The sequence below is a fragment of the Delphinapterus leucas genome, chromosome 17 (assembly GCF_059928025.1).
Source record: "Delphinapterus leucas isolate spDelLeu-1000000601 "Yukka" chromosome 17, BTC_Dleu_Yukka2, whole genome shotgun sequence".
Classification (NCBI taxonomy): domain Eukaryota; kingdom Metazoa; phylum Chordata; class Mammalia; order Artiodactyla; family Monodontidae; genus Delphinapterus; species Delphinapterus leucas.
Window position 1 is genome coordinate 2372376 of NC_143145.1, and position 22942 is coordinate 2395317.

The following is a 22942-nucleotide window of genomic DNA, read 5'->3' on the forward strand; positions in this document are numbered from 1 at the left end:
GGCAAGATGACAGGCCAGCTGACATTTGAGTCGGCCCCACTGGGGACTTTCACGGAGTGGCATTTCATCCCTTCACATTTGGATTTGCAAATCTGATCAGAGCTGTGCCTGGTCCAAGCTGACAGCCTCACTCTGGGGGCGCTCACACATCCAGGTGACGCCACCAGGCGCGGGGTGGCTAGGCAGGGAGACGGGCCACCGAGCTATTCCCGGGCCCTCCGCCCGTGCACTGCCTGCAGGGCCTGGGGCAGCCCAGAGCCCGTGGCTTGACACCACTGTGCAGGTCTGGAGCCCGCGGCCTAGCCGCGCTTTGCTTCTGCGGCCCCTGGCCAGGCTGTGTGACCCGGACGGGGCACGGGCAGCACGGTCCCTGACCCGCACCCTGTCCCACCGTGCTCCGGGTCCAGCTCTCTTTCTTGAGTCCACGCAAGCACGCGGCCGGTGGACCTGGTTTCCCCGCATCCTCAGGAGCTGCAGGTGGACCCTCCTCCAGGCCCCCGTGACACACACCCCCACTGTCCTCCTCCCCTGCCGGGACCCCTCTGCATTCTCAGCTCCACTTTTAAACGGCAGTGTCCATCGAGGCTCTGCTGGGGCCCCCTCCACCCTGCAACTGGGGAAACCACCTGTCCCCGGTGTCTCCTAGTTCTCTCTCTCCAGCCCTGGAAAGCCAGCTGTGGGCACCTCACACTGACCATGTGCCAAACCTGTCTCGAGCTTCCCCCTGGACCCGCCCCTCCCAGGAGGCCCCCTCCAGTCTCCTGCTCCGCCACCGGGCGCACACCCATCCCACGCCCCGACATCTCTGTTGAAGGAGGCCGGGAACGAGCTGCCCCCGGGAGGCCCCAGTGCTGCCGGGCCCTGAGTGCAGACGGGAACCACAAGGCACCTTTCCACCTGCGATGGCTGGGCACCCTCCCCAAGGGCGAGGCTGGCTGGGGACCCCTCTGCACTGCCGCAGCACGTCGCTGGAGGCGCTGAAGAGCCTGCTGCCCGCCACTGGGCACTGGCAGGACTTCGCCCACCTGGAGCTGCAGGGAGCCTGGGACCTGTTCGCCACCACCCACACCGACCCGCAGGGCATGGGCCTCCTCGCCAGGTAGGGGCGGGGCGGGGCCAGGGGAAGGGGACTGCCCGGGTCACCCCTGCCCAGAAGGCTAGGCTGTGGACTTCCGTACCTCCAGGGCCTGCCTGCGAGCACAGCCCCACGGACTCACGCGTGTGCACGCAGGGCACGGAAAGCACGGGCGCCCCGCCCCCGTCTCACGCGCACACACTGGAAGCCTAGGATGCAGGCATCTTCCTCCGGCCCCTTCCACAGCCTGAGGCCTCCTAGGGGACAAGGGCCAAATCTGCTCCCCTGTCCATCCCATGCTCAGCCAGGGCCTGGCAGCCAGTGAGTGGCCAGTGGGTGCAAAGGGAGCAGGAAACGGTCGAAGAGAGATGTGCCCACCCACGCTCAGCAACACCTCTGGCCGCCTGGCCCCTGGGTTGGGGTGTGTGGGGAGGGGGACACGGGGCTGTGTCCGCAAGCCCAAGCCCTGCCCCTGCCCTTCGCCTGTGCCCAAGGCCATGGTGCAGAGCCGCTGCAAGCAAGTCACGGCGCTGATCACCCAGCTGCTACCCAGCCTGCAGAGCCAGGAGCAGCGGGGGAGGAAGGCAGCCATCGTCATCCTCACGGGGACCTGCGTGCGGCGAGGGGAGCCCCTCAGAGACAGCCTGAGCCCCTCGTCCGGCTGCCTCAGCCGCCGCCAGAACCACACCAGCACCTCACCTGCCCGACAAACCCCTCACACCCCTCCTTCCCGCTTCCAGCTCCTTGGGGCCCACGGTCGGGGGCTTCTGGCTGGGTCCGCACCTCCCAGCGCCCCCTCAGCCTGCAGCCTGGGGGGACTGTCTTTCCACGCACCCTGCTCCCTGATGACTCGAGGTCCCACCCCTGGGACCGTGAAGCCAAAAGGGCAGTGAAAGAGTAGAAGGAGACCCCAATCAAAGCCTGTGCTTCTCCCACCCCACCCCGCTCGAGGAACGTCTGGGCCTCCCTCCACAGGGCTTTGTCCCCAAGTGCCCCACGAGCCAGACTGTTGATGTATGCTGCTCCCAGCCTCGCTGTGTGACCTCAGACAAGGACCTTTCCCCCTCTGGGCCTCAGTCTCCCCAGCTGTACATTGAAGGATCGAACCAGCTTGGAGGTGGGTTTCAAATACCCATTAACCAAGATACCCAGAGGGAGCAGGTCAGCCACCCTCCCCAAACCGCCTGCCAGGCCCTGGTCCTACAGCCCTGCTCCCAGACACAGATGAAGGCCCCTAGGAGAGGATGCCAGGACTGACCCGCCTGCCCCGGGGGCCACCCAGCTCCTCTACAGCCCTGCCCTGCTGGAGGTGCTCCCCAAACAGGCCGCCCTGACCATGCTGGCCCAAAGCCTCAGGGACCCCAGCCCTGAGGTCTGCGTGCTGAGCCTGTAGGTCCTGGGAAACATCCTCTTTTTCCCAGAGAAGGTAAGAGGGTGAGGGGAGCCGTGGCTGGAGCAACCCCCAGAGCGGCCAGGTGTGCGGGGTGCAGACAAGGCCCACTGGGTTGGAATCCCGGCTCTAGGGACACAAAATCACCTTTCTGGGGCTAGGTTTCCTCACTTGCAGAATGGCGCTGGTGATGGCCTCTTGGCAGGGCCGCGGGAGGGGTGCAGCATCTACTCCCGAAGGACGCTGTCTCCACCACACCCGGGAATAGGCGGACGCTCCTGCAGACCTCCAGGCACCTAGGAGGAGCCCACCAGGTGGCACCCCAAGGCTGGCCCGCAGACAGGAGCCTCCCCTGAGAATCTTATGGGCAGGTACCCCCGGTCATTGCAGACTCAGCTTCACTCCCTCCCGATTGCACCCATCACCGTGCAACCCACATCCCATAATGAATGAACAGCTGGAACATTGCCAAAGAGGCAGAAGGGAAGGTCTGCAATGCTGCCTTAGGGGGATCTGGCCGTTCCATCTACAGCCCCCCAGCTCATCCACCTACCTACCCACTCATCCATTCATAAAGTCAGCCATTCATCCCTCCATCCATCCATCCATCCATCCACCCACTCATCCATCCACCCATCCACTTGTTCCTTGGGTCCTTCATTTATGAGTCATTCTTTTATTATTTCTTTCATTCATTCATTTCACTCAATCAGTTATTCACATTTGCTTTGTCACTCATTCATTCATTCTGTCAGTGGTCAGCCATCCAGACACCTATCCCCAGGTGTTCTCCCAGACAGGCAATCAGTAGGAAGTGTCCATGTGCTTCCTCTCTACCCCGCACTGAGTGTGGACCTGCAGGAAGAGAGAAGACAGAGCAGAGGGGGCTACCAGACCAGCACGGCCAGGGCTAGGGAAGGTGGATGGTTCCCAAGGGGGGGTGCAGCCACAGCAGGGCTGGGGGAAACAACACACCCTGAGCCCCCCAGCCAAGGAGACCTGCTTCTGTGGGGACACGTTGAACTGGGCAGGGATGGAGCAGGCCCCGGGGCTGAGGGAGGGGCCGCGGTCGCTGCCCTAGACGCCAGAGAGGCACCCTCCGCTGGGGCCCATGAGAACAAATGGCCCCGCAGGACTGTCCACTTCTGTCTACCGTCAAACACAAATCGCACTAACTGGGTGCCGGTGTGTGCACTGGGAGACCGGAGAGTAGCTACACGCAAAAGACCCAAACCGACCGCTTACACACGGTAGAAGTGCATTTCTCTCCCGCCGCTGTGGCTGTCCCGCTCTGCACTCCCCAGGGGAGCAGGCTCCTCGTTTGTTGTGCTCCATTCTGGGTGCTGCCCTCCTCTGCAGGGCCTGGGAGGCCACCAGCATGCCCACTCCAGCCAGCAGGCACACCCTGCCCCTTGAGGCACGACCTGCAAGTTGATCACTCACTTCTGCTCCAGTGGTCACGCGAGGAGGCCAGGGAAGTCCACCCCTGCCACAAAGGGGTCCTCTTACCAGGGAACAAGGGGCCAGCTCGGCAGGCGGAAGGAGGGCCCCCTCCACCAATCCCACTGCTCACCTCGGGGGAGGGGATCCAGACAACTAGGCTAAAAACGACTTGACAGTCATGGGACAATCACGTTGAGAACCTGCACGCTGCTTTCAGGACTGGCGCGCAGCCATGTTTGTCCTTGTTAGAAATTATATTTTGCTTTTAGAAGATGCTACCAATGTCATGCCTACATATTAATGAAATAATTCAACTGAAAACGCTGCAAATGTAGCCATCGAAGGAAGGCAGACACGCTCCAGTTAGCATGCCTCCCACCCACAGCTGACCTGAAACCATTCCCGTTCAGGTCACCTGTGACCTCCCCGCAGTGGACCCGTCAGCACATGTGACTGGGTGACCTTTCCGTCCACTTGGCCCCAGGACCCCTCCCTCACTTGGTTTTCCTCCCACATCGAAGGTGGTGCCTTGTCATCTTCACCAGTCCTTCCTCCTGTTCTTGGACCCCTTCCCGCCGTTCTCCTTGGTCTACACTTGCTCCCTTGGTGGTATCCTCCAATCTTTATGTACCGCCTATAGGCCAGTTGCTCCCAAACCTGTATCCCAAACGCGGACCTGAACTCCAGCCTCGACCCTCAAACTGCTTGGATTCTAGCAGCATCTCAAGCTCAACCTGTGCACAACGGACCCCTCACCCCAAACAGGCTCCTCCTGCAGCCCCCATCTCAGGTGATGGGGGCTCCACCCGTCCAGTTGCTCCAGCCCCAAACAGTAAGGTCGTTCAGCCAATCAACAAACCCCACAAACACCCAGGCGTGCTCCTGCCTCAGGGCCTTTGCACTTGCTGCTCCTTCTGCTGGAAAGCTCTTCCAGCACCTCTTTGTAAGAATTTGCTCAGCTGTCACCTTCTCAGTAACAAATGCTCTGATCCTACTTAAAATTAAAACTTTAGGGACTTCCCTGGTGGTCCATTGGTTAAGAATCCGCTTTTCAATGCAGGGGGCAAGGCTTCGATCTCTGGTCGGGGATCTAAGATCCCACATGCTGTGCAGCACAGCCAATAAATAAATAAATAAATAAAATAATTTTTTTAAAACCTTCATAACCACCACCTCTGCTGGGACCTCCACCCCTGCCCTGCTGTATCATACCACTCGTCACTGACTGACACACGCCATGTTGTGTGTTTAACTTTGGGTCCTTCCCGTTAGAATCCATTCTGCCTGTCCAGTCCACTGCCAGACCTGGGTCCCAGCACCCTGGCTGCACCCAGTTGGTGCTCAGAAAGTGTTTGTCACTGAAATTAATTTAATACAGCTTAGGAAGCCAATGAAGTTGCCAAAAACTTGCTTAAAAGTTGTAAAAACAGCCTAGTTTGCACAAGTCATTGATAAGGGGCTTGATGGTGGGAAACATCCATTTGCTGACATGTCCCTTTCTGACATGTCCATCCAGACAATTCATGAGCACACTGCACACAAGAGGAGCAGAAAGAATTGGCTGAAAATGAACTTAGCTTTTTCTTTCAAAGTAATGTAAAAATGGGAAATGGTCATTGCAACATAGAAGGTCTGGAGCCACCACTGGTGCACCCAACTCCCCATGACGTGATTCGCCAGCGACCTCAGTGTGTGCCCACCTGACCAAATTTGTCTCCTCCAGCCCCCCAGGCGCTCTCTGACCCATGGGGAGGCTAGGAATGGGGGTAAAGGCAGGGTGGGGCGGAGGAAGGGAAGGGTGGTCTCCAGGACTTGGTGGGGGCGCTCTGGCCAGCACGGAGCTGGACAGGAAGGACCTGGGAGCCAACTAGCACGGGGCTAATGCTCCCCTAACCCCAGGAGGACCCCCAGTGGCTCAGAGAGGAGAAGCCTGTCCTCAGTCTGTCCACAGCTCCCAGTGGACAGACCAGGGCTCGGAGCTCATTTCCCTCATGGGCAGAGCCAGGGCGGGATCCAGCAGGGCGCAGGGAACAGTGCAGGTGCCCAGGCCTGGATGGGGGTCTGGGAAGGGCAGAGTCTGTGTTGGCTCTGGGTCTACCCGGCAGGGCTGGGGTGCGGGGTGTGTGCAGAGGCAGGGGTCCCACTGCCCACCGGCCCCACCTCCCCCAGGGACGCCTGCTCCGTGGACTGCTGCCACCCTTCCTCGACGGCTTCTTCCACAGCGGCGAGCCGGTGGTGGTGCGCATCATGGGCACCGTGTCGGACATGCTGCACCGCCTGGGCGCACACAGCACAAAGGCCCAGAGCTTTGGCATCGCCATCAACGCCCGCTTCTTCTCCGACGACGTGAGTGTGCCCAGGGAGGGGCGAGTGCCCCCATCTCGTGCCCCTCCTGTGCCTCCCCCGCTCCCTTCCTCGAAGGCGGGGAGGACCCCAGGCCACGGTCCAGCTGGGGCAGGGAGGTGGAGGTCCAGGGCAGCTCCCTGGGTGTGCACCGGCACAGGTGGACCAGCCGGGAGGCCACCAGGTGGCGCTCGCCCCTCTCCATGGGGCTGAACTAGCGCCGACATCCAGTCTCTCCAACCCCACCTGTCCTCACCTTCCTGACCTGTCAGCACGTTTGCAATGGCAGATTTTCCTTCACTGGTAAATTAGAGTGATAAGCCCTGCCCCCCCCCAGCTGCATTCATGACACTCAGGTTGTCAGGATGTGATTGTGAGCATGAAAGAGAAACGATTTCAGGTCCCTGAGGATGGCCTGTGACCCTCCCCAGGAGCCCTGTCCCTGAGAGCCCTGAGCCCAGGTGAAAGGGTCCCGCTGAGGGGACTGAGCCCCACCCCCACCACGGAGCGGAGGGTCAGGAGCCCCAGGCAGGTCTGGCTCTGGCCCTGAGCCTCTGCCTTGCAGGAGCGGGATGGAGTCCAGGCAGCGGCCATGGCACTGTTCGGGGAGCTGGTGGCGTCAATGACAGGCAGAAAGCTAAGTGGCCTGAGAACCCAGGTGCACCAGAGTATGGTGGCCCTGCTGCTGCACCTGAAGGACAGCTGCCGGGCCGTCGTCACGGTCAGTGCCTCCCGATGGGCCTTCGCCTTGGCGGGGCTGGGGACCCACAGGTGGCAGGGGGCTGGGGGGCTGTAGATGGCAGGGGGGCAGGTTTGGCCCCCTCCTTGGTTTCCCTGCCCCTCCCCATGTGCATACACGTGCACTCACACACACGTGCAAACACGTGGCCGTGCCATCTGTGGTCAGGACACTGTCTGTCCTGCTCACTGATGTGCCCCCAGCGCCTGGCCTGCAGTCGGGGCTCAGGTTGTTCGTTGAACTTGCTGAGATATGGGCTGAGCCCTACTGTGTGCCAGCCCGTGCCCCACGCCAGGCCCCTAAGACACAGCTCGGCCTTCCTGGAGCTCCCAGCGGCCAGGGAGATGGACAATAGCGGCCAGTGTCCAAGCCAATAGGGGCTGAGCGGGGCCTGGTGCCACGGCCAGGGAGGTGGGCGGGCTGAGCGCAGCCTCACAGGCAGCGGGAAGGAGCCCAGGAGGGGCCGCGCCCACGCTGCATCTTCCTCAGACCCTACCCGAGCCCGGGCCCTCCCCTGCGGTCCCCACAGCAGGCCAAGCTCGCCTTCCACCGCGGTGCGGCTGCGGCACACCCTCTCCTGCACGCTGGCCTGGGAGGCGAGACTTGGCGCCAGCCACTTCCTCTGGAGCTGCCTGGTTTGGGGCCGCAGCGGGGGATGGGAGGGGAGGGGGGCCAGGAGCCAGGCTCCCCGGGCCTGGGGCTCCGGTCCATGCTCTGTGTGGGCCCAGCCCTCTGGCCCCAGCGAGTGACAGGCGTGCTCCCCAGATGACCCACAGCCAGGAGGGGCTCAGCATCCACTTGGCACAGGCCCTCGGCTACCTGCACAGCCGCCGTCGTCACATCAAGACCTGGGCAGCGCTCTTCATGGGTGAGCGGGGGCCGGGCTTGGGGACCCCCGGGCCTGCCCCGCCTGAGCGCCCTGAGCCTCACCCGCCCACCCAGCACCTGCCTCGCCACTGCAGCTGGAGCTCGAGGGCCACTGGCAAGAGGAAAGGTGGCGAGGGGGCCAGGCCTCAGAGGGTCAGGAGCGGGTCCGAGCCCCCTTCCACCGGCCAGCGTGCTCCTGGTTGTCACACAGGTTATACCATCTGCCACCACCCCCAGGCCGTGTCCCAGATGGTCAAGGACATGGACACGAAGCTGCTGTTCTGCAGAAAGTGGCCCCAACCCGTCCACACCCACACCCGTGTCACAGGGAGGGTGGACCCCCAAACACACGGGGCTGAGAGGGGGTGGGGAAGGGGAGCGCCCAGGCCCAGAAGGCCCAGGAGGTGGGGTCTGGGTGCCAACCTGCCCCCCACACACCAGGTGGGAACGAGGGCGCTCCCCTGTCAGGGCGGGGCTGTGGGCAGACGGACCGCAGGGGGCACCTCTGACTTCTCCCTCCTCTCCTGGAGCTTTTGAGGATCTTAAGAATGACCCAGAGCCCAGCATCCAAGAACCTGCCACCAGGCAGTCCTTCCTTCAGCAGATGGCAGCCGGACCGCGCTGACGTCCAGCCGTCCTCCCTCACCTTCCTGCTCACCCACCCCCAGCCCCGGGCCCACCGTGTCAGGCAGCCCTGCTCTGTCCACACAGCGCTTGGTTGCATAACATTTTTCCATTTGAAAGAAAGATCCAGATTCAACAAAGATGTGTCACACCTGTACGCTGCCTGCCCACCATTCCGTGGGTCCCCAGGGGAACCAGGCAAGCCCCAGGAGGCACTGGCAGGCCTGGGTGAGGCCGGGGAGACCGTGTCCCCCAGAGACAAACTGGGAAGTCTGTGCAGCGCCCTGCAACTGACAACCCCTCCCCTCATGGAGATCAGGTGGGCTCCCCTTGGCCAGAGCCCAAGCCATGGCCTGCCAGTGTCCTGGGCGCTGGGAGGGCACTCCCAGGGCAGCCTTGGCCCTCGGGGCTCACTGCTGAGGGCAGCCATTCACCGGGGCACTCCGACGGCATTCAGCTTGTCTCTGGTTTAGAGCTCCGTAGTCACGGGGGGTGCTGACGGTGGGCAAGAGGCCCCTTGGCTGGTCTCCCTCAGCTCCTGCGACTCAAGGTCTCCCTCCACCCCCATCTCTAGCCTCCTGAATCCAGTCAGGGCTGGCACCCGGGGTTGGCAGCGGAACCAGCCTGGCCCAGAGGCAGACCTTCCTGGTGGGCCTGGCCCATCCTGGATGAGCTGTGTGGCCTTAGGCGAGGGTCTCAGCTCTCTGAGTCTCAGCTGTCCCATCTGTAAAATGGGTAGTAAGACCTTCCTCCAAGACCCCTTGGAGGGCTGAGTCTAGAAAGGGTCCCCTGACTCCCAGGGAGCCCCTGGAGACCCACCTGACCTTCAGGAGGTCCTTCCCCTCCCAGTCTTGGTCTTTCCACTTGTGCAATGGGCAGGTGGGCCCTTTCCCTGCCTGTGAGACCCTCCCTTGCCGGAGTCCTCCCTAGGGCTTCCCCCCAGGGTGTCTCTCTCGGGACCCCAGCCGGCCGCCCTCCAACAGGAGGTCCAGCCCAGCCCAGCCTGCCCCCTGCTTTCCGCCCCCACCGCCCCCCGTGCCCTTCCTGACCCTCCCCACTCCGCCCAGACAGAGCTTCCACCTGGAGCGCCTTGTCCACATCCCCAGCCTCGACACCTCCACAAGCCCCATCCCTCGAGGCCCTGCCAAACAAGGTCCCCTGCCCCTCGTCAGCCCCTCCTGAGGCCGGGCACCCCCCTAGCCGGCTCACCACCCCCCTTAGACTGTGAGCCCCTCGGGGCAGGGATGGGGCTGCACACGGCTGGCACCCAGGAGACCCCAAAACCTGGATGGTGGGTTGAAAAAATACAGCAACTTCATGGACACGCCCCAGATTCACTTGTGTTCTTGGGTGTGTTTGGGGAAAGGAGGAAATAACTCTTGGTAGAGCTGGCGGCCCCTCTCCACCTGGGAGCCCCGTCTCCCCGTCTGTGCATCTCTGAACAGGGCACCTGAGGAGGAGCTCTAGGTGGGTTTGCCTTTTCACAACTCTCCATCTTGTCCACAGACCTCTGCGGGTGCCCCCCCATCTCTCCTCCGCTGCAACGCCCTGCCTGGGGGGGAGGGTTGCACTCCTTCAGGACCAAGAGGCCTGAGGGGGAGGGTCCCCTCGGTCCAGCTGGTGGGTAGGAGTGCCATCTCTCCTGAAACGGGGGGACTTCCCTGGTTTCACCCAGCACTTGCCCCCTGGCCACCTCTGGGCAGTGGGCAGGCACGCCTCCCACACATCCCTCCACCCGGCCCCAGTTCACCCTCCCTCTGGGAAGTCTGGTTTAGTAAAAGCTTAGAGCTGGGTGGGCCTGGACCCAACAGGTTCCTGGAGCCAATGGTGACCGGGCAAGCCCCCAGGGGAACTGAGACAGGAGAAGTCTGAAGTGGTGGGAGCCCAGTCCTGGCCAGCAGGGCGGGGGGCTCTAGACCCGGATTCACGGGAGGTGCGCCATTAACCGTACCAGCAGCAACAGTTCACTGCCAGGCCGGCCAAGGCAGACCAGGGGCGGGGAGACAGGGCCTGTGACCTGGTGGGTGGGCCACCCTCCCACCTGGGGAAGGTGCAGCCCACCCGACCCAGGGAGGGGCCAGCCCCCAGCTCTGCGAGAGCTGAGAGCTGCACACAGGGTGGCTGGGAGCAGGGCAACCCATGCCCCCAGGCAGACCCTGCCCCTCCCACACACACTCTGACCTATCACGGCAGGCCCAGTCGGCCACCATCACCCGCTCCCTGCTCTGGGCCTCTAAGGACACCTGGTGGGGGCAGCGCAGCCATCCCACTGGACACAAGCCCTGAGGAATTACCAAATGACCCACCCTGTCCTGCACAGGAGCAATGCCGTTGACCCAGCCTTGAAACAGCACCATGGCAACTGGGCAGAGCCTGCTCAGGCCACAGCCCTTGTTCTGGTCTATCTGGGATGGCCCCTGCCCCTAAGCCAGGGAGCGCAAGGACTCGGCGTGGACGCCAGGGGGCGCCCCAGCACAGCCGGCTGGAGGGGCTGCCGGCCCCGTCCTGTTCAGGGGCCTTCCCGGGGCCCCGCCTGCCCACTCGAGGCCGCCTGGCCCCCACCCCACTCTCCAAACACACACAGCCACAGGGTCCGGTTTTATTGCCTTCGAGTGTCCAGAACATCTGACCGCCCCAGACCAAATAATTTAAGGTGCCAAGAACAGGTCAGGGTGAGGGGCTGCAGAGGAGGGGCCGGGCCCAGTGGTTAAAAAATACACCAGCCCCCAAACCAACGGGCCAAAGAGGAGAGCTGCCCAGGGGCAGGGGCAGGGCACTGGCAGGAGAGCCAGGGACACAGGGTGAGGGGGAGATTAGGGGGAATTAAGCTTCAGAGGGACAGGAGCCGAGGGCACAGACAGAGACACACGGGGCACAGAGGAAGAGACAGACACGGGCATGTAGACAAAAGGAAGGATGGACCAGACAGTGGTGCGAGCACACACACACACACCTGCACGCGCGTGTGGACAGAGACACAGGGGGACGGTGACAGGAGACAGCAAAGGGCGCGTGGGGTGGGCCGGACCGTTGGTGGCGGGTGTGCTGAGGCATCTGGAGAGGAGGGAGATGGAGCCCCGCTGAGCCCGAGGCCAGGGCGCCAAGGTCCTGAGCTACATGACACAGCACTTGGTCTTGTGCGCGTGTGGGTCCTTGAACCGCAGTCTCTGCTTAGGCCGGTATTTTTCCAGGTAGGTAAGCTGTTTGCTGTTGATGGCTCCACGCCGCTTCCTGGGCGGACGGAACGGGGGGGGGGGGGGGGGGGGCGGGGATCAGGCGGGACCCGGGCTCGGCCACCTGCCCTGCCCCAGGGCCTCGAGGCACCAGAGTCCAGTGGGGCTGGAGCGGGTCCTCGTAGCCAGCAGAGCCCGTCCCGCCTCTAGGCCTTTCCCCGGGCTGTTCCTGCGGCCAGAATCACCCTTCCCCCATCACCTGCAGTCACCGCTGCTGGCCTTCGACTCACCTGGCTATCACCTCCTCCAGGCTGGCTCCCTGACCCCCACCCACAAGGTCCCCGTGTCTACCTGGGCACCACCTCACCCCCAGGCCCTGGGACCCCAGAGGCCGCAGGGGTGGAGCCTGGGCATCCCGGCTGGCTGGGAGGGGGAGTAGAGGAGGGGGGAGGTGGACCTCAGGTGCCCAGGTGTGAGGGCACCTAGGGCTGCCCACCGGGCGCTTCTGGAGGCCATCTGTCCCCACCCGCCCGTGACCTCAGACGTGGCCACAGACTTGCTCTGGCCAAGGAAACGTGAGCGGGGGAGGTGCAAGCCTGTGCTTCTCTGAGTCACCAGGTTGGGCCCAGCCCCCAATCACGGGCCTCGGGCCTCAAGCTGGGGAACCACCAACGAGGTGGGTGCAGGAAGGGCTCTGGTGAAGGCCCGGCCCTCGCCCTGGTGCCCCTTGGATCTGCACCAAGGCGCAGAGCTGCACACAGGCTCACGGAGAGAAACAGCGTGTGCCTGTGTGTGCGCGCGTGTGTGAAGGAGTGCCGGGCTCCCGAGGAGGCCTGAGCTCCCACGGGTGCACGCAGGCCTGGCTGTCTGGCTGGTAAACAAGCCTGCCTCTGGGAGAAAGGTGGCTGTGCCCTGGAAGCCGCCACCGGGGGAGCAGCACAAGAACACACACAGGCAGAGCGTGCGTGTCTCTCACACACACACACGCACGCACGCACACACACACACACACACGCACACGGCGGCTGGGCTGGGGGCGGGGGCAGGCCCAGTGCAGGCCCAGGTCCTCTGCCATCCGCCCCACTGTCCCTGCTGACACCCCAAGACCCTGCACCACCAGGGCTCTTTTCCCGGGAGCAGTGGTAGAGACAGGAGCCCCCCACCCGAGGAGGAGGAGGGGGGAGACCCCCGTGGGGGCTGAGAAGCTGGGGCAGAGGCCCCAGGGGCCAGGGCTTCGGAAGGGCAGCTCTGAAAGACCGCCGTGCGTCAGTCGTCCCTGGGGTGTTGGGGAAGGTGGGCAGATGCCACAGGAGGTTCCTTTCACAGAGGGGCTGGGCTGGATGGCTTCTGGGGGTCCTTCCTCTCCCAGGTAAGGAGAATGACACCCCTCATCAGGAGTGCTGGAGGCTTAAAGAGCTGTTTGCCCCAACTCCCTACGCGGGCCTGCTCGTTACTCAGCACAGCACAGCCTGTCTGGACTGCCCTGCGCCCCAGGCTGAGGGAGCCGCGGGCCACGGAGGTGGGACCAGCCAGGCCCTCACTGGAGCCTCTCCTCACTCGTACCTCCCAGCCAGGGGAGAAGGCCACACTCAGACACCAGTCCTCAGTCAGGGCCAGGCGGCCTGAGCGGTACGTTGGTACCACAAAAGGAGGCTGCACTGGACCGGGGGATGCCTCAGAGGACACCCCGGGGCCAGGGGTCAGGAGTGCCCACTGGCAGGGCACTGGGCCCTGCGGGGCGGGGAGCACAGGATAAGGGCCCCCTCAACCCGGACCCCTGAGCGCTCACCACCGCCCTCCCCCACCGGCCACTCACTGTCGGATGAACTGGATGGCGTCCTCGTACTTCATCCCACTCTCGATGAGGGCCAGAGCCACGAGGACCGGAGCCCTAGAGCGGACGGCAGAACGAAATCACCCGAGCCTCTACTCCCAACCCCTCCCCTGACAGGCCGCCTACTGAAGACACAGAGCAATGCCTTCCCCCTTGGGGCCTGAGGGCTGCCCAGACTCCCCCAGTGCCCTGCCCTGCCCTGTGGAGGGCACAGGCTCCTCCCGACCCTGCTGTGTGACCTCAGGTGAGCCAGGCAACCTCTCTGTGCCTCAGGCTCCTTGTGTGTAAATATGTTGGTGGGAGGGTTGAAGGAGGGAGAGTAAAGCGCTGGGCTTAGGTCTGGTTGTGGATAAGAGACTGACTCTTGGCTATCGACCCCACTCAGCCAGTCCCTCTGCAAATGGGGATTCCACCACCTGGGTCCGTCAGTGAAACCCAGGCTATTTGCCGGGGGCAGGGCCTTTGTGCCTGGAGAGGGGCGGGGCTGGCAGCTCCTTCCTGCTCAAGTGCACAGTCCCAACCACAGCAGGAGGGAGCAGGGTCAGACTCTGGGAAGGACTTCCTCCCCGCCCAGGTCTGGGAACTTCCAAGGAAGGAGGTCATGTGTGATGTGGGCTCAGCACCCACATCCGAGAGTGAGCCAGGCCACAGGGTCCCCAAGTTCAAGCCAGCTGCCCTGCCCCGCCAGCTCACCGTCCCAGGCCGGCCACGCAGTGCACAGCCACGCAGCTGCCGGGGTCGTCACAGAACTTGGTCTTCAGCAGGCTCAGCCAGTCCTCCACCACTCTGCCGGGTGGAGGCGCCCCGTCGTCAAACGGCCAGTCCTGCGGAAGGAAGCAGCCCGTGAGGGCCCTCCACACCAGAAGGTGGGGTGAGGGGCACAGGCTGGCCTGCACACGGGCTCTCGGGAAGCACAGAGGGTGTCGGGAGCCCACGAGGTGAGGGCCAGGGCACAGGGCCAGGGAGCTCCCCACTGCGAGGCTCCTCTTCATCCTCTCCGCTCCCTCAGCTGCCCTCTCCTCCAGGAAGCCTCCCCGGAACACCCTGCTCTTTTCTTCAAGGAGCCCCGGGAGCCCTACCCCCCTCCCCATCAGCCCACACTGCGATTCTGGGGCCAAAGCCTGACCCTCACCCAGCCTGAGAGGTTCTGGGTCAGGAGGCCCAAGGGGTCTGGCCCACAAACATGGTGACATGTGCCTGTCTGTGTCCCCAGCCCCCAGCACAGCTGCACAGAGCAGGCCGGGCCCAGTGAGGATGGAAGCACTTAAGTCCCAGTGGAGCAGACTTAGTGCCGTTGAGTACATCCACATGTGCCCACCAAGGCTAGGCCCCCGGGTCACCTAATCCTGTTGCCGGACTCCAGATTCAGCAACCCCTGGAGGAAACCGGTCTGCCTGGCGGTTGTAAGTCTAACTCAGATCCTTCCTGCTGCAGTGAGAGGGGTGCGAAAGGCTGCGGACTCCCTGTGCCACGGGTCGCTTTACCACGTTCACCTGGTGCTTTTCAAGCACCCACGCTCTACAGGTGAGGAAACTGGGATCACTCAGCGGGGAAGGGGCAGAGGCGGGACTCAGGCAGGCCCGTCTGACCCTGAGGCTCCGACCCTTCCACCACTCTCACCACGGTCGCCTGGCTCGGCGTCCTCCCCAGAGGGCCGGCCCCAGGGCTCTGGTCGAGGCACCGGGAAACCCGTGGCCCATCCCACAGGGCCTGCCGCCTAGACGCAGGTCCCCAGCACCGGGGACCAAGGAAACAGCCCCCAGGGTCCCTCCCCACTGCCTCGGTAGAGCCTCCCCAGGGGCCCGCCAGGTGGCCCCAGCCCACCCTCCCGGAGGCACCCGCTGCCCGGTGACAGGGCCCCGAACGCCAGGCAGGGAGACAGAGGTGCGCCCCTGAGGCAGCCCAGACCCTTAGAAGTGAGGCCCGGGCACGAACACGGCGAGGGGGGCGCAGCAAGGCGCACGCGGAGAGGCCACGCGTGCCTGCTTCCCGGTGCGGGGCCCCAGCTCCCTGCAGCCCCGCCCCACGCGGCAGCCTCACCACGACGGTGATGCCGTCCTTCTCCAGCGGGGCCTTGTCGTAGGTCACTTCGCACACACGCACCACGGTGGTGGCCCCGTACTTCTTCAGGTCCTGGCAGGGGAAGGAAGGCAGGGCTGAGCCGGGACTGCGGGGCTCAGGGCTGGGGACCCCCTGACTAGGCAGAAAGGCTGACACCCAGCGTGAATCACCAGTGGCTCACTGACTTTCAGGCTCAGTGACTTGCCGAGGGTGGGACAGTCTTTCCTGATGCTCCTGGGGCAACTGTCCCTGGGCCCACCCAGCAGCAGGGAGGGTGTCCCCACCGACCCTCCTTGCCATCGTGGCTACCCAGCCGGGAGCCAGCTTCCTAGCACTACCTCCCTCCTCTCGGGTGCTCAGGGCCCCAGATCACATCAGCAATTTCCAGGCAAAGATCCTGGGTCCCCAGGCAGGGATAGGACACCACCAGCCCACACATGAGCCCCTGCACGGTCCCTGCTCTGGGCAGCCCTCCCAGCCAGGGTTGCAGGGACAAGTCCAGTCAAGGGGCACAGCCAGACCCCGAACAGAGGCTTTCAGAGTCTCGGCAGGGCAGGCCTCGGGGCGGGGAGGGCAGGCGCCTGCCCAGATGGCACCCAGGAGGGAGCCAGGCCCTGCACACCAGCGGGGAAGCCCCGGGCTGCCAGGGAGAAGGTCACAGCCAGGCGTAGGGATATTTATACACTGGGGCGGAGGGCTCCACTCCACGGGGTCCACGTGCCGGGGCTGCACCCACCCCGACCTGCTCCCAGCAATTTTAGGAGCAGTGAGGAACCGGCTGCTGGACCTTGCTCATCATGCGACGGGGACACTGGACGCAGTGAGGACAGCACAGAGCTATTCTGAGAATGCGGGGAGCAGGGGGCGGTGGTGCAGGGCTCTGAGGCCAAAGGGGCGCCTCACATCCCTCTGTGCCTGCAGCCGAGGGTGCTTCCACCCAGCCCAGGGCTGGGCCCTGACCCTCATCACAGACTGAGCGCTGCCCCCGCTCACACACGGAGCCCTGCCTCTAGTGACAGACTGAGCTCTGACCCTGCTCCCACACTGAGTCCTGACCCTCCATCACACACTGAGCCCTAATCCTGGTCACACTCAGCCCTGACCCTAATCACAGGCTATACAGGGGGACAGCCCTCCCCTACAGGGTCCCACCTCAACATCCAGGGTCCAGGTCCCCCAATGGCAGGGTGCCCACTGCCTCTCTCTACGGGTGCTGAAGTCCTCTCATGCCCAGGCCCCTGTTCAACCAGGACAAGCGCTCAAGGAAGCTTATCTCATGTTGCAGAGGGAATGGCTGGAGGCCTGAGGCCACAAATGGCCCTGCACACAGCCACAGGCTCTGCAAACAGGAAGGGGCACTACAGAGGCCAGTCTCCTGCAGGGGCCAGGTGGAGAGCTGCGGGCTCTGCAGACACACCTGGCCCCATCTGCTGCGGCCACGAGCAGCGCACACCTCAACCTGCTGGCTCCAAGGGTCCGGCGGTCACTCTATCCCGGGGCCGCCTCGGACTCCCGCCCAGCCCCTCCTCACACAGGTATCTGTGGCCTGAAGCCCCCAGCCGGCCTGTTCCAACCCAAGGATTCCCCCACTGCCGGTGGGCTTCCTGCGGCCTGGGCTGGCCATGCAGCTGGCCTTCGTGCCCTGCGACCGCCTGTGTCCAGGCTGCTGAAGCAGCCAGTCCTCACATGGGGGACCCTCCCTCCTCCTTCGCTCAGCCTCCTCACAGAGGCCAAACGGCCAGCAAAGGCTCGGGACTGCGCCGGCCACAGGTGACGTCCCGAGGAGGCGAGGCCCATTTCTCCTCCTGCCTCGGAACCTGCCTCTGTTCGTGCAGCGTGGACTCCCGCTGCCCACCCTGCAGGCCCCAGCGGGCCCAGCGGATACCCCCGCAGTCCTCACCCCAGCTCTGCGGGAAGGACACCCTCGGGTGCCCCCCGGGGACCCTGTAACCAGGCTGGCAGCTCCGCTCCCAAGCGCAGTCCCTGGGCCGACAGCTTTGCGTCTCACTGCGGCCCTCGGGAGACCCCCGGCCGCGCGGCCGGGCGTGCTGGACACTCACCGCGATGAAGCTGCTGAGGGTGGCGTTGGTGGGGTTGTGCGTGATGAGGAAGCGCATGTTCTTGTAGCTGACCTCCACGGGGGCCGGCCGGTTCATCCGCGCCATGGCTGCACCACGAAGGCGGGGCGGCGCCCAGGAAGGGCTGCAGGCGGGGCCGGGGGCGTGGGTGGGAGAAGGCCCCAGCAGCCCCCCAGAACCCAAGGAGAACGAGATCCCTGTGCTTGTCCAAGAGAGAGAAAATGCTTCTTTAAAAACCTGCCCCCCAACACCGCGCACAAATATTGTGCAAATACTTGGGAGGGGGGAGGATGCTGCCCGGATTAACGGGTGGATAATTAAAAAAGAAAACCCAACTCTTTAAAAAACGAAAGGAACGAAAGAGCCCCCCGGAAGTAAAATGGACCAGTCCAAGCTCCTGCCTCTCCGTGCTGGATAATTACAAGGGGGCAAAAGCAAAAATAACGACAACCAAAAACAGTCAGCAAAGAAATCTTTAAGAAGCCCAAAGTGAGTCCGACCGCTGCGGCCGTGGCCAGCGCTCTCCTGTCGCTGGGGACGCCCCGTCTGCATCCGTGGACAGGTCGACGGCCGCCTTCACTCAAAGGCCCCAAACCCCCAAGGACCAAAGGAAGAATGAACTCCAACTGAACCAACGGGGCGGCCTTGGGGTGGGAGCAGGCGGCTGTGACACGGGGCCTCCGTCACGTTACCCCATCGGGGTACGGCGAGTCCTGGAAGGGGGCAGGGGGCTCAGGCGGCAGCGCCGGCCCCGGGCCGGGCGGCGGGGGCCATGGGCGGGCGAGGGCAATGGTGAGGGCCGGGGGCGCGGGGTCTCAGCAGCAGGCGCGGCGGCGATGCTGGCCGCAGCGGCACTCAGAGTGGCCCTCTGAGGCCCTCTCCATAAATCCCGGGCTGGTCAGCGGCAGGCAGCGTCTGGGGAGGAGGGGAGAAAAAGAAATGAAAAGGGAAGGGGTCCCCGGGCGCCCCACCTCCCGGGAGGGGTCCCGGCCGGTGCTTCTCCCGGGCCCTGCTACAAGGCCGCGCTGAGCGAGCCACCCTCCCTGGGCCTTGGTTTCCCCATCTGGGAGCACAAGGAAGGACGGCTCCTGCTAGGGCTGACCCAGGGCCCTGAGGTGACAGGACAGCCACCAGGACAGGGCAGAGAGGGACGGAGGGAGGGACATACCCCTCCCCCGGGAGCGTGCTGAACCCCGAAACACGGATTTCAGGGCAGTCTGTGGTAACAGAGGCCCAGCCCCCATCCCCTGAGCCCGGGCACCCCAGGATGTCCACCCCCGCCCCGGGACAGTCACCCCCTCCTCTGCAGAACGCCGGCCTCTGTGGCATTTCCAAGCCCACGCTGCTCTGGGCCAGCCGGTGCTCCGGGAAAGGGGCTCAGGCGCAGAGCACGGTGGGCTGAGGGTGCGGCAGCCTCACTCACAGCCATGCACCGCCTTACGCATCTCTCGAGGGCTCCCCGGGGAAACCTCCGGCTCTGGTCAGCCTCTGCCCTGGGCCACCGTCCACCACTCGCCCACAGGGCTGGCCACGCGCCGGAGGTAAACAAGCGGCTCTGCCCTCCAGCAGCTCGGAGAAGCGGGGACACACCACAGGGGCCAAATGGCCAGGACCGGCCACCAGGTGCTTGCCAAGATGGTAACAGTGCAGGTGGCCAGGAGTGGGGTCCCGCTGTGACAGGGCCTCAAGGAGGGATGCTGCTGGGCCACAGAGACAGCCATCAAGCACCTCGTGCCTGTCTCTCACTCTCTAGGCCCCAAAGGGCCAGGGCCAGGGGCCCCGGCAGGAGCACCCAGCCAGCCTCACTCCCACCCACACAGACGGGCTGGGAGGACTTGGGCACATCACTGGCCTCAGTTTCCCCATCTGTACAGTGAGGGGCCAAACGAGATGCTGCCAAGGTCCCTCCAGCACAACCCAGTGGTCAGCGGACTCCCCCGGCCACGGGGCTTGGCCCAATCCCACCTGCTCACCCGGCAGGTCCTCCATCCCCCGCGGCAGACAACTCTTACCTCTGCCCCGCCCAGCACCCCGTTCCCCAGCTGCCCACCAGGCCGGCTGGGCCCCTGGAGCCTCAACCTGGGTGCAGACAGGGCCCGCAGCTGGGACCCGGACGCGGTGGAGGGCCTCCAGCGCCGCTCCCAGGCTCACACTCTGCTCCGTGCCTTGTCTAGGAGGGTTACGCAGGCGTCCCCGGGGAGGGGGCAAAAGACAGGGAGAAGGGATCCCGCACCCTCCCAGAGCGAGCTTCGCTCCCAGTACAGGCAAGGAAGGAGCCAGCCGCGGGCGCCCTGAGCAGCACACAAACACCTGCTCCTCCTGGGGCTGCGGGCTGTTCCTGTGTGCGTGCGTGTTTACCAGGAAGCCACAGGACTACAGGCCTCTCCAAGGGCCTGACCCGCCACCTCACCGCGCATAGCTGCTGGACACCTGGGGAGACCCCGGGGGCAAGGGCACATGGCCTGGCTCTTCTGCCAGTGTCCCTGGATGGCCCTCAGAGCTGAGGGCCCAGAGCCACACTACACTGCTGCCCACGTGAGCCTCAAGGGTCACCCGTTGGCAGGGGTCAGGGGGCCCGGCCCTAGCTAGAATGGGGTCAGGGTCTGGGCCGAGGTTGAACCGAGATCACTGCCCAGGCCGGGTCGGGCTCTAGCCACACACCCCACTTGTCTCCTCCATGTCTAGGGCCCACACCCCCAGGTGAGAGCAAAGCAGTGAAAGCCCCCTTTCCTGCCCCGGGCAGCCAGGCCTGTGGCTCAACCAGGCCTGTGGCCTCCCCCCAGGGAGGGGCCCTCCCTCCTAACCACACCCCCTCGGTGAGGTCACTGAGCAGGCCCCCAGGCAGGGCTGACCCAAGTCCACCAGCCACTGCTCCTGGCCGCCACCCCCCATGATGCGGGAGCCCTTCTGGGAGCCCAAGGCCCCTCCCTCTGGCCTTCCTACCACCGGCCCCACGTCACTGCTGGGCTGGGACCCCAGCGGCCTCCACCCGGGCCGGCTCTGAGCCCTCTGCTATGTCCAGAACAGTCCTCCTTTCCAGACCCGTTAGGGGCGGCCCCATCCTGGCCCCTGCTTGCAGATAAATAAACCAGCCAGGGAGAGCTGGAGGGCCTTCTCGGGGCCCTGACCACGCCAGGCCCCGGGAAGCGCTCCTCGCGGGCGTTCTCAATCTCAAGTCCAGGAGGCTCATTCCCGGTGGCACAGCTGGTTGAGAAGCTGGAGTTTGCAGAGGGCTTCAGAGAGCGCCAGCCTCTCTGCACCCCGGACCCTGTATGATATTGGGGGGAGGCTGGAGGACCACGGCTCAGTGGGGTCCCAGGAGAGCTAAGGAGGGGGGGCATGGGAGCACCGTGGGCGGGGCTGGGACCAGTGGGCTGGGGTGGCGCCGTGGGCGCGCAGGCATCCTGTCCCGCGGTGTTCGAGCAGCAGGGCGAGGGGGCGGGGGAGACGGGCGGGGGAGGCTGGTTCCGAGGGATACGGCCCCCTCCCCGGGGCGGGGCTGGGGTCCTCCCGGCACGGCCCCCGCCCTCTTCCGCCCCGGCTCACCGGCGCGCAGGCGTCCCGCCTCCACCGCCTCCATTCGCGCGAGGCCGGGCAGGGCCGGGAAGCGGTGGCTGGGACGCGGTGGCTGAGACCCAGTGCGCGGGGCGCGCCGGCCTCCCCACGGATGCTCCGCGGCCAGACTGCCGGGGGGCTATTTATAGCGCCCGGGCATCACGTGGGCGGCGTGGCCGGTGACCGGCGAGCGACCCGGCTTGTAGTGGCTCCCACACCTGCCGCCTAAATATAACCACGACCCGGCCCGCGCGCAGGGGCAGACAAAAGGGCGGCGGAGGGCCGAGCCGGGAGAGGAAACGCCGCAGAGGAAAGGGAAACGCAAGGGCGGGGGCGCTGTTCGCGCACCCCGCCTTCCTCCCGCCGGGCTCCGGCGCCCTCCTGAACCCTCTGGGGCTCCCCATGGCCTTCCTTCTCCAAGGAAGGATTCGCTCTGCGGAGAGGGAGCGGCGCCAGGTCGTGAGGAGCTCAGCATGGAGCCAGGCTCCTGGCGGGGACCGCAGCACAAGCCAAGGCCCAGAGGGCGAGCTCCCTACGTTGCAAATGGGAAGGAGGGTGCCTGTGGCCCAGGTGGGTTCCCGAGGGTGACACCCACAGGATGGTGGCCCACCACCTGGTCTGGCCCTGAAGCCCTCCTGCTCCAGCCTCAAACCCGGGGGCCCCTCCACTGTGTGCCCCCTTCGTGGCCCTGGCAGCTCCTCCCAGATGCTGCTGTCCCGCACTGAATCGTCACCACACCCCTGGGCGGGCGCTGGCACCCCGCCCCAACCCCCCCGCCCCGCCCCCGCCCCCCCCCCCCCGTATGCAGGTGAGGAAACCGAAGCACCCGGACACACAGGGAGCGGTCTCCACATCCCGGCTCATCCTCCAATGCTCAGTGCAGACGCCCCCTCCCCAGAAGGCCCTCTGTGATGGGAAGCCCTCCCTGGGTCTGGGCCTGCCCCCCCCACAGCAGGGTCCTGGCTTCACCTCCTGGAAGCACCATGTCAGGAACACGAATGCTCCCCAGCCTGTGAGCCCCGAGAGTGCAGCCTGGCACCGCAGTCAACCCTGTACCTGCCCCGGCCCAGGCGGAGGCCCTCGGAAGGGGGTGGAGCAGGGTGGGGAGAGCCCCCAGCACACAGGGTCCCCAGAGGCCTTGCCTCGCTGGGAACCCGGCTCTGAGCCCAGCTCCCAGACAGCCAGCCTGGCCCCTGCAATCGTCGGTCAGCACCGCAGGGGCGGGGTGGGAGGAACTGGCCAGGGGCCCAGCCCAGAGCACGGCCCCCTCCCAGGCTCTCCCCACACACATACCCAGAGAGTGTCAGTCATGCCGGGACCCGCACTCTTCCCACCCTCAGCCGGGCAAGCAGGCAGAGGAGGTGAGGATAGGACAGCTGTGTACAGGGCAGAAAGGCCCGCCGGAGCCCCCTCCCAGCCAAGCCAGGTGGCCTGCCCACCGGCTCACAGCAAGGGCTCCTCCACCCAGAACCAAGGCGGGCTCGAGCCAGGACTCCCAGTCCAGTGCTCTTAGGTCCCCACTTGCAGCAGCCTCTTCCTAAAGGCCAGCTTTGGGAGCTCAGGGCCCCACCACTCTCCCACCTGGACCACTTTCTGAGAGTGTGTCCCCTCAGACACCATGCTGGACACTGCGCCCCATGAACAAGACACGTCGGCCACACTGTATTAATAAAACTGCAGCTCAGAGGGGTCGAGGGGCTTTGCCCAAGGAAACAGAAGAACCAAAGCTGGACTGTTTTGCTGGGCCCCAGAGACCCTGC

At 64.8% G+C, this 22942-nt stretch overlaps 2 protein-coding genes across 3 annotated transcripts in view; one reads left to right on the plus strand and one right to left on the minus strand.

Annotated features, from left to right (window-relative positions):
* LOC111165056 (maestro heat-like repeat family member 5) overlaps positions 1-8545 on the plus strand; it is a 41660-nt gene extending 33115 nt beyond the window's left edge. Inside the window, 10 exon segments of the mRNA XM_089899194.1 lie at positions 815-1099; positions 1569-1689; positions 2358-2501; positions 6078-6254; positions 6817-6972; positions 7520-7542; positions 7544-7625; positions 7756-7858; positions 8069-8143; positions 8388-8545. Of these exon segments, the coding sequence (XP_089755320.1) occupies positions 815-1099; positions 1569-1689; positions 2358-2501; positions 6078-6254; positions 6817-6972; positions 7520-7542; positions 7544-7625; positions 7756-7858; positions 8069-8143; positions 8388-8482 (1261 nt within the window). The 3' untranslated portion in view covers positions 8483-8545.
* A 2521-nt stretch (positions 8546-11066) lies between these two features.
* On the minus strand, positions 11067-21893 carry PTP4A3 (protein tyrosine phosphatase 4A3). Of its 2 annotated transcripts, XM_022555515.3 has the most exons (6): positions 21174-21893; positions 17610-18542; positions 15529-15621; positions 14182-14312; positions 13471-13545; positions 11067-11712 (listed from the first exon to the last, which is right to left on the minus strand). In XM_022555515.3, the coding sequence occupies exons 2-6, from the start codon at positions 17712-17714 to the stop codon at positions 11595-11597; spliced, it is 522 nt and encodes a 173-aa protein (XP_022411223.1). In that variant the 5' UTR covers positions 17715-18542; positions 21174-21893; the 3' UTR covers positions 11067-11594. The 2 variants fall into 2 exon arrangements, with proteins under 2 accessions (XP_022411223.1, XP_089754782.1); XM_089898656.1 differs by lacking the exons at positions 15529-15621; positions 17610-18542; positions 21174-21893 and having other exon boundaries at positions 14182-15513.
* Between the last annotated feature and the right edge of the window lie 1049 nt (positions 21894-22942).